Source organism: Coloeus monedula, assembly GCF_965178545.1.
Source record: "Coloeus monedula genome assembly, contig: HAP1_SCAFFOLD_100, whole genome shotgun sequence".
Classification (NCBI taxonomy): domain Eukaryota; kingdom Metazoa; phylum Chordata; class Aves; order Passeriformes; family Corvidae; genus Coloeus; species Coloeus monedula.
Window position 1 is genome coordinate 1 of NW_028120803.1, and position 12,331 is coordinate 12,331.

At 56.5% G+C, this 12,331-nt stretch overlaps 1 protein-coding gene across 2 annotated transcripts; it reads left to right on the forward strand.

The window, feature by feature from the left end:
* Positions 1–525: 525 nt before the first annotated feature.
* On the forward strand, positions 526–10,841 carry LOC309585664 (IgGFc-binding protein-like). 2 transcript variants are annotated; one of them, XM_082303580.1, is made up of 11 exons: positions 526–659; positions 1,183–1,514; positions 2,197–2,776; positions 3,253–3,851; positions 4,287–4,851; positions 5,351–5,943; positions 6,540–7,032; positions 7,526–7,725; positions 8,690–9,064; positions 9,533–9,814; positions 10,704–10,841. In XM_082303580.1, the coding sequence occupies exons 1-11, from the start codon at positions 527–529 to the stop codon at positions 10,704–10,706; spliced, it is 4,155 nt and encodes a 1,384-aa protein (XP_082159706.1). In that variant the 5' UTR covers position 526; the 3' UTR covers positions 10,707–10,841. The 2 variants fall into 2 exon arrangements, with proteins under 2 accessions (XP_082159706.1, XP_082159707.1); XM_082303581.1 differs by having other exon boundaries at positions 533–659; positions 1,149–1,514.
* The last annotated feature ends 1,490 nt before the right edge of the window (positions 10,842–12,331 follow it).

Here is a 12,331-nt window from a genome sequence, read left to right on the forward strand (position 1 = left end):
CTTTTTTTCCTGGCTTAATGTAGTTACATTTTAAAAATTATTTTCCCCCCTTTTTTTCCCTATTTTTATGCATTTACACCTTTATTTCTTGCATTTTCCCCTATTTTTCTGTCTCATTTTCCCAGCATTTCCCCCTTTCCACCTCCCTATTTTTATGCTGTATTTTCCTTGCATTTCCTTTCTTTTCCCCTATTTTGAGGCAGTTACATTCTTTTTCTTGCTGGTATTTCTCCCGATGTTATGTATTTGCATTTCTTTTTCTGCATTTTTCCCATTTTTACTATATTTATGCTTTTCCCCAGCACTTTTCCCCTCATTTTTAGGCACTTCCGTATTTTTTCCCTGCATTTCTCTCTTTTTCCCTACTTATAGGGAATGTATGCATGTACATCCCTTTGCCTTGCAATTTGTTCACTATTTTCCCTATTTTTCTGCACTTATGTCCATTTTTCTGCATTTTTTTCCTTTTATCCCCTGTTTTCATGGATTTCCTTTTCTCCCTTCTCTCTCCCCACAGCCCCATGAGATGCTTTTGTGGGATCGCTGCCAGCGCCGCTGCACCTGCGTCCCTGGTCAGGGCCTTACCTGCCATGACCATGCTTGCACTGAGGACGAATCCTGCGAAATCCGGGAAGGCATCTTGGGATGCATCAATAAAAGTGAGGAAAAATGGGGGAAAGGGGGATTTTAGAGGCCAAGCGGGTCTGGGGATGACTGGGGGATTGACTGGGGAGAAAAGGGAAGGGGAGGTGGAGGGAACAGAATCCTGTCTCTGGTACTAAGGGTCAAGGATAGGGCAATTCTTCCCATGGTTTCTCCCAAGGTTTCCCACATGTTGTTTTCCCCATCCCATGATTTTTCCTACAGTTCCTCCCATGGTTTCTCCCATACCATGGTTTTTTCCATGGTCTTTTCCATGGTTTTTCTCATTGTTTTTCCCATGCTTTTCCCATGGTTCCTTCCATGGTTTTCCATCCCATGGTTCCTTCCACGACTTCTCCCATAGTTTCTCCCATCTCATGATTTTTCCCATTCCATGGTCTTTCCCATCTCATAGTTTTCTCTATGTCATGACTTCCCCCCACTTTTTTGCCATCCTTTTCTCCAACCCGTGGCTTTTCCCAATCTTTATCTCTTATTTCACCCAGCCCATGGCTCATCCTGCTCCACTTCCCCTCCCAGACCCCTGCAAGTCCCTGCGCTGCCGCCCCAAGGAGCGCTGTCGGCCCCGTGGTGCCGAATCCCACTGCATTCCGGCCCTGGTCGCCACGTGCTGGGCTTGGGGTGACCCACACTTCCGCACCTTCGATGGCCTTGACTTCGACTTCCAAGGAACCTGCACCTACACCATGGCCGAATCCCATGGGAATGACCCTGGGCTGGTGCCCTTCAGGGTTGAGGCCAAGAATGACATCCGTGGCGGAATCCAATCTGTGTCCTATGTTTCCTTGGTCAATGTTGATGTCTATGGACAACGCATCTCCTTCCGCCGGAATGAAGATGGAAAAGTCCGGGTGAGTTGGGTGGAAATGTGGAAAATTTGGGCTTTTTCCCAACTTTTTGCTTCATCCAGCTCTTCCCTGCCTCCTTCTTCAGCCAGCCAGTGCCAATGTTATTTTGAGGTAAATCAGTCAGATTGGGAGGTGGATTGTTGAAATGTTGGGATATTTTGAGAATAAAATCTTGGGATATGTCAGGAATAAAAAGTTGAGAAATGGTGAGAATAAAATATGGGGAATAGAATATCTGGAAATGTCAGGAACAGAATGTTGGAATAAGATGTTGGGATTTATTGGGAATAAAATGTTGGGCAATGTCAGGAATAAAACAGGATATGCCAGGAATAAGATGTTGGGATAAACTGGGAATAAAATATTAGGATATTTCAGGAATAAAATGTTGGGATGCAGCAGGAATAAAATACTGTAGGGTGTTTGTATATTTTGGGAATGAAATATTGGGTTATACTGGGAATTCTATGTTGGGATATGTCAGTAATAAAATAGCAGGAATAAAATGTTGGGATATGTAAGGTGTAAAATATTGGGATATGATGGGATTTAGTGTTGGAATTTGCTGGGAATAAAGAATTGGGATATGTGGGGAATAAAATATTCAGATACATTGGGAATAAAATATTGGTGTATGTTGAGAATGAAAACATTGAGATAACTGGGAATGTTGGGCCTCTGGCAGGTGAACGGGGAGGTGACGCTGCTCCCGGTGCTCCTGGCAGACGGGAAGCTGAGGGTCCGTCCCAGTGGGCTTCGTGTTGCTCTGGAGACAGATTTTGGTCTCCGGGTCTCCTATGACTGGAACTGGCACCTCCTGATCGACCTCCCCAGCAGCTACTTCCGCCATGTCCGTGGCCTCTGTGGGAATTTCAATCTCAAGCCCCTCGACGACATCCCCGAGGCTGGTGACAACATCACCGCCATTGTGACATGGGCCAAAAGCTGGAAAAGTGCTGACTCTGAGGCTGACGACCCGATCTGTTGGGATTATTGCGATGGAACATGCCCAGTGTGTGATGAGGAGAAGAAGGAACTTTATGGTGGGAACCACTATTGTGGGATCTTAAAAAAATCCTTCCAGGGGCCCTTCAGAGCATGTCACAACATAGTGAAGCCTCACGACTTTTATCGTAACTGCCTGTCTGACCTGTGCCTGAGCAATGGGGCGAGGTCAATCCTCTGCCAGGTGCTGGAGACGTACGCGGCAACATGTCAGAAGCATGGGGCCATGGTCCATGACTGGAGGACACCATCGGGATGCCGTAAGGGCTGGGGTTTTCTTTGGGAAGGGAAGGAACCAGAGTGGGGGAGGATGGGTACGAAGTGGGATCCAGCCTTCAAATCTCTCAGATGGTCCTTGGAAGTTCTCCAGAACTTTCTTCTGGTGCTCCAGACCCTTCTTGTGTCCCAGACTCCATCCCATCTTTCCAAGACTCTATCCCACATTTTCCAGATCCTTCCCACATGTTCCAGGCCTTTATCCTTGTGTCCCAGACCTCATCCTGTGCATCCCAGACCCCATCCCGCATGGCCCAGACCCTTGCCACATGGCTCAGACCTTATCCCCCTTGTCCCAGTCTCTTCCCACATTTCCCAGACCTTCCTCCTTGCATTCCAGACCCTTCTCGTTTTCCAGACCCTTCCCCATGTTTGAGACGCTTTCCCAGCCCCAGGCTGCTGTGTCGAATGCTGTCTACTCCCCTAATCCCTCCCTCACCCCACTTTCCTCCCCCTGCAGCATTACCTTGCCCTGAAAACAGCCACTATGAGTCCTGTGGCAACGCCTGTCCGGCCACCTGCTCCAACCGAGACAGTCCAGCCACCTGTGACCAGCCCTGCGTGGAGACCTGTGCCTGTAACACTGGCCACGTGCTCAGTGGCGGGCAGTGCGTGCCGGTGTCCCGCTGTGGCTGCACCCGCGACGGCCGCTACTACCGCCCTGGCGAGGAGTTCTGGGGTGATGACACCTGTCGCTCCAGGTGCAGGTGTGACACAGAGCTGGGAATGGTGGTGTGCGAGGACTCGGGGTGTAAGCCGGGTGAGGTGTGCACGGTGGTGAAGGGAGTGCGGCAGTGCACAGCCAACAGCCGGTCTATCTGCGTGGCCACCGGTGACCCCCACTACACCACCTTCGATGGGCGCCGCTTTGACTTCATGGGTACCTGTGTCTACCTGTTGGCTGGGCTCTGCTCCACTGACCCCACCCTCATCCCCTTTGCTGTCACTGTGGAGAACAATCACCGTGGCAGCCACCTGGTCTCCTTCACCAAGGTGGTCACTGTGGAGGTGTACAACATGTCCCTCAGCCTCAGCCAGGAACATCCCCAGAAGGTCAAGGTAGGGATGAAGAAGGTGATAGGGGTGGTTCAGAGTCATTGCATGGTATCTGGGGAGTGTTCAAGATCATGGTATAGTCTTCAGGTGCGCTTCAAGGTCATCACATGACACCTCGATGGAGTTTCAAAGTCCTTTTACGGTGTTCAGGTGGGTTTCAAGGTAATTGGGTGGCATCTGGGTGGGCTAAAATGTCATCTTGGTGGCCTTCAAAGTCATTGGATAGTGTCCTGTTGGGCTGTAAAGCCCTTGTGTGGCATCTGGTTTTCAAGGTTGTTCCATGGTATTGGGTTAAGGTTTCAAGGCCATTATATGGTTTTCAGGTGGGTTTCGAGGTCATCATGTGGCATCTAGGTGGTCTTCAGGGTCATTCTATGACCCTTGGGTGGGTTTCAACTTCATTGCATGACCTCATGCCACCCACAACTCTCTTTCCAGGTCAATGGTGTCCTGTTGGACCTCCCTTTCACCCACAACCACCAGATCCAGGTGTCCCTCCGTGGTGTCCACGGCTTCATCACCACTGACGTGGGTGTCACTGTCACTTTTGACTGGTACAGCTATGCCCGTGTCATCATCCCCAACACCTATGCTGGCGCTGTCTGCGGCCTCTGTGGCAACGCCAATGGGGACCCCCACGACGACTTTGTCACCCGTGATGGCCACCATGCTGACAATGAGACCCACCTGGGCGATAGCTGGAAGGTCGGCGATGTCCCTGGGTGCTCACCTGGGTGCAGCAAGGGCTGCCAGGTGTGCAGCGACGCCCAAAAACGTGCCTACCGTGGGGACAAGCACTGTGGGCTGCTGGGGAAGAAACGGGGGCCCTTTGCCGCCTGCCACGACGTCATCGACCCCGCCCCTTATTTGGATGACTGTCTCTTTGACGCCTGCCTGTACGAGGGGCACCAGGACACCGTGTGCCAGGCCATTGGTGCCTATGTTGCTGCTTGCCAGAGCCAGGGCGCTGCTGTGCGGCCATGGCGCACGGCCGCCTTCTGCAGTACGGGGGGACTTGGGGGGCTTGGGAGAGTACAGGGGGGTTTTGGAGGGCAGAGAGAAACACAGAGGTTGGGCAAGGAGTTTTGGGCTGTCCATGGAGGATTTTGGGGTGTCTGGCAGGGGGAAGGGGGGTTGGGGCTGTCTGGGGGGGCTTTGGGGTGTCCATGTCAGGTCTGAGGTGTTCCCAGGGGTTTTTGGGTCTCCATGGGGAGCTTTAGGGTTTCACTGGGGGTTTTGGGATCTACACAGGGAGTTTTGGGGTGTCCATAGGGGGTTTGGGGTCTGCACAAGGAGGTTTGAAGCTTGGATGGCGGGTCTTGGGGTTCAGACAAGGGAGTTTTAGGGTGTCCATGGGGAGTTTGGGAATTTGGGGTCTGCATGGGGAGTTTTGGGGCATCCATGGGAATTTGGGGTGTCCATGAGGGTTTTGAGGGTTTGCAGGGAGTTTTCTTGTGTCCATGGGGGTTTTGGTGTTTCCAACTCCTCTCCCTTCCTGACAGGCCCCGTGTGCCCCCCAAACCAGCACTATGAGCTCTGTGGCTCCCCCTGCCCCCCCACCTGCCAAGGCGAAGCTGGACCCCAGGATTGCTCTGATGCCTCCACATGCTCCGAAGGTTGTTTCTGCGATCCCGGATTTTTCCGGAGCGGGGATCACTGCGTGCCCCTCCCCCAATGTGGCTGTGTTTTGGAGGGCCGCTACTACCCTCAGGGGGTGCAGTTTTACCCCGAGCCCCCCTGCACCCAGCGCTGCATCTGCTCTGAAAATGGGGGGCTGGAGTGTCACCCCGCTCCAGGCTGCTCCAGGGACGAGGAATGCACAGTGCGGGATGGGGTGCTGGGGTGCCACCCCCGCACCTGCAGACAGTGCCAGGTTTTGGGGGCAGGGGCTTACAGCACCTTCGATGGGCACCTGGGGAGTTTTGGGGGATCCTGCACCCTCCCGCTGCTGGAGTTGGAGAGGGGTGAGCCTGAGGAGGAGCTGGAGCCCATCACGGTGGCCTTGGAGCAGGAGGATGTGGAGGTGCAGCGGGTGACGGTGATGGCGCACGGGGTGACTGTGGTGATGCACAGGGGACAGCAGTGGGAGGTGATGGTGAGTGGAGGGCCTGGTTTTGGGGGCAAAAAGGTATTTGGGGGGCAAAAAAGGGGATGGAAATGGGGTTTGGGAGGTGCAGCAGTGAAGAAAGGCCAGGTTTAGGGAGAAAGCTCTGACTTTGGGGTGCATGCCCTGTTTTGCGGGTGCAAGCCATGTTTTGGGGGCAATGCTTTTGGGGCTGCAGGCCTGGTTTGGCAGGTACAAACCCTGCTTTGGGGGGTAAAAAGGGATTGGGTGAAAAAGAAGGGGGTGAAAATGGGGTTTTGAGGGACATGGCAGCAGGGGAGGGGTTGTTTGGGTGTGCAAGAGCTGCTTTTGGGGTACACACCCCACTTTCGGTGTGCACTCTGGGGTGTACAGACCCTTTCTGGCATGATAACCCTGGGTTTGGGGTGCAAACCATGATTTTGGGGTTGAAAACGCTCTTTTCGGAGTGTAATCACCCCTTTTTGGGATGTAAACCATGGCTTTGAGGTGCACAGAAGGAAGTGCAAGACCCTGTTTTTGGGGGTGCAAACCCTATTTTGGGGGGTTAACCCCACCTTTGGTGGTCCGACTTCCCTTTTGGGATCCTCACCCCTCTCTCCCCCCAGGTGGATGGCGAGCGCCACTTGCTGCCGCTGTGGCTGCGGGGGGGCGCGGTGGGGGTGGCGCAGGTGGGGTCCCACCGGCTGCTCCAGGTCCAGGGGGGCCCCAAAATCCTCTACGACGGCAAGGCGTATGTGGTGCTGACGCTGCCGCCCCCGTCCCGCCGCCCCCGGGGCCTCTGCGGCAACTTCAACGGGGACCCCAACGACGACGGCCCCGATGGGGGGGCTCTGGGCAGGCCCCCCCCGAACTGCACCCACCTGGTGCCCGCCCCCAGCTGCTCCCCGGCCCAGGCGCGGCGCTGCGCGGTGCTGGCGGACCCCGAAGGACCCTTTGCGGGGTGTCACGGGGTGGTTCCGCCCCGCACGTACCTGGTGACCTGCGAGCACCAGGTGTGCAGGGTGGGGGGCGACCCCTGCCCCGGCTTTCAGGGCTATGCAGCCGCGTGCCAGGCAGCCGGAGGTGCGCTCCGGGAGTGGCGGGAGGCCACGGGTTGCCGTGAGTACATGGAGGGGTTGGGAATTTTGGGGGGTCGGGAATTTGAGGTGACAGGAAGTTTGGAGTTGGGACTTTGGGGTGCTGAAGTTTTGGGAGGATGGGAATTTGGGGGTCAGGATTTTTGTGGGGGCAGGAATTTTGCAGGGAATGGAAATTTTGGTGGGGGTGGGAATGAGCAGGGGCTCATTCCTGCATGGAAAAAGGGGCACATGTCCGTATTGCTAAGCCCCCATCTGGGAAATGCCCCAATGAGACACCCAAAGGGGACCCCCCGCCCCCAAAAACGGGAAGCCTGTGTCCCCCAGTGGAACCCTGTGCAACCAGTGGGGCTTCCCTGATGCCCCCAAATGGGAGCCCCACAGGACCACCCATCCCAAAGATGGGATGGCACTGACCCCAGATGACCTCCCATTTAGCCCCACTCCCCCCTTGGCCCCAGATGAGCCCCCATTGACCCCACTGACCCCCTTTGTTTCTTCCCTCCCTCTCCCAGCCCTCACCTGCCCCCCCAAGAGCCGCTACCAGCTGTGTGCCCGCACCTGTGAGCACACCTGCGCAGGTGTGTCGGCCCCGCCCCCTTGCAGCGAGCGCTGCTTTGAGGGGTGTCAGTGCGCCGAGGGGCTGCTGTTCGACGGGGCCCGCTGCGTCCTCCCGGGGACCTGCGGCTGCCTCCACCAGGGGCGCTACTTCCAGGTGGGTGTGGCCCCAGTGCCTCCCACTACAGGCCAGTTCCAGCCCTAGCTCCTTCCGGGCTCCCCATGCTGATCCCAGGTCCCTTCGGTGTGCCTCCCACAGTTTCCCCAGTCCTTCCCAGGAGGCCGCAGTTCTCCACGAGTCCTTTCCAGTCCCCCCCAGTTCCCTCCAGAGTGCCCCCCAGTGTCTCTAGTCTCTCCCAGTGCATCCCAGTTCCTTGCAGTGTGCCCTCTCCAGTGTTTCCAAGTATTCCCAGTTGCCCCAGTCCCCTCCAGTATGCCTCACAGTCCCTCCTCAGTCCTCAGTCCCTCCAAGTGCACCACAGTTCGTCCCCATCCCTTCCAGTCTCCCTCAGTTGATCCCAGGTCCCTTCAACGTGCCTCCCACAGTGTCCCCAGTTCCTTCCAGTACACCCCAGCATCCCCCCGTGTCACCATTTCTCCCCAGTGTGTCCCACTTCCCCCAAACACATCTCCCAGTGTGTCCCTCTTTACCCCAGCATCTCTCCAGTCCCCTCCAGTCTCCCCCAGTATTCCCTGTATTGTCCACAGTCCCTCCCAGGGAGTTCTAATCCTCCCACACTTTCCCCCATAGTGTTCCCAATCCTTTCCAGTTTGTCCCTGTTCCCCCCACCAGTGCCTACCAATGCATCCCACTCTCTTAGTGTGGGGACTTAGTGTCCTTCCCAGTGTCTCCCAGCATGTTCCAGTGTCCCCCTGTGTCTCCACCAGTGTTCTCAGTGTCCCCCAGCATGGGGGACATGGGGATCTGGGGGGCATGGGGACACCGGGGACATGCTGGTGGTCCCCATGGGCACCCATTGGGGATATGGAGACACATTGGGGTTACGGAGGACATGGACCCCCCTTCCCCCTCCCATGACACTTCACAGCATCATCATCCCCATTTTTTGGCCATTTAGGCCACTTTTCCCCACTTTCCACATTTTATCCATGGAAAACAGATTGCCGAGACCGTCCTGACCCCCGACTGCTCCCAGTCCTGCACCTGCCGGGGGCCCGGGGGCCTCCAGTGCCGCCCCTTCACTTGTCCCTTTGGCCACACCTGCGGCCTCCGTGACGGCACCCGCGCCTGCATCGCACGCCCGGGGCGCTGCGCCCTGTCCCCTGCCACCCGCTTCGTCACCTTTGACGGCGTCACCGGGGCCACCCTGGCCACCGGCATCTACGTGGTGGCCAGCGTGTGCAACCCCCACGACCCTGCATGGTTCCGGCTGCTGGGGGACGTCAGGGACATTGGGGACCAGCCGGCAGTGGTGGCACTTCACCTCTTCACCCCCCACAGCTTCATCACTGTGCGGAGGGACAGGAAGGTCTGGGTAAGTTGTCACCATGCTGGGTGGCACCCATAAATGTTGTCACCACCGTGTTGTCACCCTAAACATCCTCCAGACCTTCATTTTAATAAAAAAAAAATCGATTTTTTTTCCCCTAATTTCACACCAGGTAAGAGGGTTGTCTCATGCCACCAGCACCACAGGATGTTCTTACCTTAATTTTGCCCCAAATTGCTCTTTTCCCTCCCCAGTTTCCTACAAGTAAAGCACCTGTGTGGGTGATGGTCACTAAGAGACACCCATAAATTGATGCACCCCATCGTTTTGACTAAAATTGCTCTTTTCCCCCCCCAGTTTTGTGCTGGGGAAGCACCTACATGGGTTGTCCCTCATCCTGCCCCCACCATGCCTGGACGCATCCCATCATTTTTCCACCCAGATTCCTCCAGCTACCCTTCACCTCTGTATCACCCCAAATTCCCTTTTCCCCTGTAATTTGGTGTTCTCCAGCTCAACGGGGTCCCCACCCCCCTCCCCGCGGAGCTCCCGGGACCGCTGACCATCACAGAGACACGCACGACCCTCCGGATCAGCCGAATCCCGGGATTTCTGGTGGAACTGGGCGCCGCGGGGGTGACGGTGGAGGTGCCCAGGGAAGCGCGGGCGACGCTCTGTGGCCTCTGCGGCGACTACGACGGTGCCACCAGCAACGACCTGCGAGGGCCCGACGGGACGGCGACGAGCGACGCGCAGGCACTGGCCAAGGCCTGGCGGGCGCCCGACTTCACCCAGGTGGGTGACACCGGGGGACACCGGGGGAGGGGCTGGGGGGACTTGGGTGTCCTGGGGGTGGCACTAGGGGGAACAGTGTCAAAAAAGGGGGGGGAATGCCCTAAAAAAGAGGGAAAGAGTTCCCCAAGAAGGGTAAAGAAGCCCCAGAGGATGGAAAAGAGACCAAAAAGGGGAAAAAGAGTTCCCCAAAAGGGAGAAAAGAGCCCCAAAAAGATGGGAAAGGAGATCAAAAAGAGGGGAAAGAGCCAAAACTGGGGAAAGGACCCCAAATACAGGAAAAGAGACCAAAAAAAAGGAGGAAGAGCACAGAGAGGGGGAAGCAACCCCAGAAGATGGGAAAAGGGACCCATAAATTAGGAAAGGAGCCCAAAAATGAGGGAGAAGAGCACAAAGAAAGGGAAAAAAGACCCCCCAAAGAGCAAAAGAACTGAAACAAGTGGAAAGAGATCAAAAAAGGAGAAAGGAGGGGGGAAAAAAAGGTGGAAAGAGCCCTCCAAATGAGATTAAAAGCTCAAAGAGATGGGAAAAGACACCACAAATGGGCGAACAACCCAAAAAGGGGGGAAAGGAATATTAAAATGGGAGCAAGAGCCTAAAAAATAGGGGGAAAGAGGCCAAAAAAAGAGAGATACCAGAAATAGGGGAAAGGACCCCCCGCGAAGGGGGCAGGGGGTGGGAGAGAAGCACACATAAAAGGGGGAAAAGAGCCCAAACCGGGGGAAAAGTGAATGAAAAAGGGGTGAAGAGCCCCCAAAGTGGGGAAAGAGACAAAAAACAGGGGGAAAGAGTCCAAAAATGGGAAAAACAAGTCCAAAAAAGGGGGGAAAGACCCTAAATCGGGGGAAATTGTCCCAAAGTCCCCCTCGATTTTGCCTTTCTTCCCACGCAGTGATGTGGAAAATTGACATTTCACCTGAGTGGCCGCACCCCATCGCTGACGTCATCCTCAAACCGCCTCAGATCCGGAAAACCCGGATTTTTATAACCCCCAAAACTGTGCTTTCCCCCCCAAAATAAAACCTGTGCGAAAACGCCGTTCGCGGGTGATCTGGGGATACAGTCCTGGGAGCTCTGGGAAAACAGGAGCGTGGGAATGCGCTGGGGGGCAGCTGGGGCCAGGGAGCGCTGTTCCCACCCTGTCTTGCCGCGGGCGGTTCCGTGTCCCCCCTTCCCCCACCCCCCGTCGGTCAATATTTCCCAACGCCTGAGTCCCACGGGGGGGGAAGGGCGGGGGGGCACCCGGATGTTTGGTGCGGGGGAGGGGGCGGGGAGGGGGTTCCCGGACGTCCGAGTCCCCCAGGGGAGGTGGGTGCTACGGCACACCTGGAGGGGACCCCTCACCAATATCCCCAGTTCCTCCCAGTACGTGCCAGTACCCATCCCCCAGCCCCCTCCAGTGTACCCCCCGGTATCCCCAGTCTCTGCCAGTGCAACACCCCCCCCGCACCCCAGGCTCTTCCAGCCTCCCTCAGCTGACCCCAGTATACCCCCATTGTCCCCAGTCCCTCCCAGTGCATTCCAGTCCTCCCCCACTATTCCCCACGGTGTTCCCAAATCCCTCCCAGTTTGTCCCAGTCCCCCCCAAGTGCCTCCTACTACATCCCAGTGTCAGTCAGTGTCCCCCCCAGTGCCCGTTTAAGCCTTGCAGTGTCCCCCAGTACATCCCAGCTTCCCCCAGTGCCTCCCAGTCCCTCCCAGTGTCCCCCCAGTGTTCTCCCCAACATTTCCAGTGTCTTCCAGTATGTCCCACTAACCCCCAGTGCCTCCCAATGCATCCTAGGCACACTCAGTGCCCCCCCAGTGTGCCCCCCGCCTTCCCAGTGTCCCCCAGCACATCCCAGCCCCCCCCACAGTCTCCCCCCCCCCGGTCCATCCCAGTCCATTCCAGTCCCCCCCGGCTGTGGTCTGGGCAGAGACGGAACTGCCTGGGGCCCTGGGAGGTGCCACCTGGGGGTGTCCCATGTCATCCCCCACCCCGCCAGCCTGTCCCCTCCCTGGGGATAAAGTGGCTGCAGTCACAGCACTGGGACAGACTGGGACCATGGGAGTGTGGTGAGTGGGGACACTGGTGGGCATGGGGGACGTGGGGACACTGGGGACATGGGGGCACATGTGAGACATGGGGGACACCGGGGAATATGGGGGACCAGTGAAGGCATGTGGCACATAGGGGAATGTGGGGGACATGGGGATAGGGAGGAGGGATATGGGGGGGACATAGGGAGGACAAGGGCACATGGGGGGCTCATTGGGGATGTGCGGGACATTGGGGGAGACATGGAGGGGCATGGGGGGGGATATGGGGACATTGGGGACAGGGGGAAGATGGAGAGGTCATAGGGGACATGGGGACATGGTTGATGGGGGATCCCCTCACACTTCCCCAGGTCTGGACAGACGAAGGTCCCCCCCATCCTCCTCCTCCTCCTCCTCAGCCACGCAGAGGAATGGGGACCCTTGGGGACACTGGGGACCCCTGTGGGACCCCCGGGTGAGTTTGGGGTCCCAGGTTTATAC